The following is a 1,949-nucleotide window of genomic DNA, read 5'->3' on the forward strand; positions in this document are numbered from 1 at the left end:
GTGGATTCAACCTCAGTGCTCTCCTAGAGAAAGAGCGGCGCCAGTCTATCTCTCAGCATTTCTATATCTCTGTGTATAGATCGAAAGAGAGGGATGTCCGATCTTAAGAGAAGCACTGTGTTTCCTTTCATAGTGTACCTTGACGTCGTGATGACCAAGCGTAGGAGTCGCCTTTGGAAGGGCAGAAGCCGCTGCGGTCGCGTCGCCTTTGAATCCCATTAGTTTGAGAAACTTGTGCTTCTTTTCTTCATCTCCACCGAAAGACAATGAATAGAAATTAGGGTCTATAACGCTAGATCCACTTTGGCTACTGCTGCTATCGCCACTACTACTCCCCGTGGCATTATTATTATTCTGACTTGCATTCCCTAGTCCTATGCCCTCTGTATGATTTCCAGTTGAAGACGATGGGGTCTCTCCTGTTCCTTGGTTACTAGCTGTCTTATCTTTCCTGCCCCATAGAAGTTTTCTCTTCTCTTGAACGGTTAATCCAGAGCCCCCGCTTTGTAGTTGGAGTTTCTGAGCTAAGGCATTAGCTTGGGCTTGGGCTGCCTGGATCATACTGCTTGAAGACGATGCAGAAAGAGAGTTGAAGAATAAAGAAGAAGATTCGAAAAGACCTATCTGTGCTTGTTTCTCTTGATCTCGTCTTGCTTTAGCTAGATGAGCGCTAGCTATAATGGCCGCCATGCGAGCATCAAGTTCCGCTTGTCGTTTCTTCTCTTCTTCATCTGGCTCGGTATCATCCCAACCTCCTTTCTTCTTTGGCGCAGAAAAGTTACTACTCGAACTACTACTGCTACTTGCAGAAGAAGAAGATGAAGAGGAAGAACGGTCCTTGTCGGACCGACTACTATGATGATCCTTATCCTTGTGTTGTTTGTCTCTATGATCTTTCTTCTTCTTATCACTATCGTCACGGCTCCATCGACTACTACGCCGTCGCGATTCCTTCTCTTCACCGCCTCGGGGGGAACTGGATGAGTTGGTTGTCGTTGTTGATCCTCTTCCGGGGCTCCTTGAACGACTTCTCTCAGCACGTCGATCTGAATGAGTTGTATGATGGTTTGAAGAAGAAGACGACGAAGACGAAGAAGAGGAAGCAGAAGAAGAAGATGATGATTTACCATCATCCGGAGTCGGCTGCTGCTGCTGGGTGGCAGTACTACTTCGAGACGAGCTAGTCACTTCTTTTCCAGCTGTCTCAACACTAGGGGATCGACTCCGAGCATCGATACATACAGTCGATGGAGATGGTGGTTCTGAAAACACATGCAGCGTCACAGCACATCAGTCCTCTCTATATATAGAGAGAACGAACTACAAAAGAAACAACGCCACCATCACTCGCTCATTCACCGTAACAAATCCGTGAATGATAGATGAGACGTCATCTCTCAATCCAAGCTGCAGTAGAAGTTCCGTCCCGTCGCCCTCTGTCTCTCTCTCTCTCTCCTTTTNNTCCATACATACATACATATACACCCTGGAGAAACTCCTTTTCGGCACATGTCATATCGTATCAAGGAGAAGAGAGGGAGGAGATAAAGAGACACAAGGCGTACAGACGCTCGGCGTAAAGACACCACTGAAAGCCAAGACAGCAAACACTGAGGACGTCGTGGTCATCGTGGTGGTGATAGTAGGCTGGAAGGAGAGCAAGAGGCAGAGAAGGGGAGACCCAGATGATCTTCCGGAATTGAATGAAGGCCGCCCTGTCCGAAAGATCCAGAGCAACAACACAAGTAGCTTGCTGGAAGAGGAGGAGGAGAAGGATGGCCGGAGAAGAACGAGATGAAAGAAAAGACGAAGAAGACAGTTTTCTAAAACAAGTCTATGCATGCAGTCGGCTCGTTGTATTGCTCCTCTACTCCCTTGTCGTTTCTTCCTCTCCTCCTTTTCCTGATGCATGCATCTCATCACCTTCAAATCCTCAGTCCCCCCCCCCC

The 1,949-nt window shown here is 47.7% G+C and overlaps 1 protein-coding gene across 1 annotated transcript in view; it reads right to left on the reverse strand.

Annotated features, from left to right (window-relative positions):
• The window catches only part of CSUI_008631 (imp dehydrogenase gmp reductase domain containing), a 9,917-nt gene that overhangs the window by 1,416 nt on the left and 6,552 nt on the right, over positions 1-1,949 (reverse strand). Inside the window, exon 2 of the mRNA XM_068068758.1 lies at positions 139-1,262. Coding sequence (XP_067919264.1) covers positions 139-1,262 — 1,124 coding nt within the window. The remainder of the gene's footprint in view (positions 1-138; positions 1,263-1,949) is intronic.

The sequence above is a fragment of the Cystoisospora suis genome, assembly GCF_002600585.1.
Source record: "Cystoisospora suis strain Wien I chromosome Unknown contig_4898, whole genome shotgun sequence".
Taxonomy (NCBI): Eukaryota; Apicomplexa; class Conoidasida; order Eucoccidiorida; family Sarcocystidae; genus Cystoisospora; species Cystoisospora suis.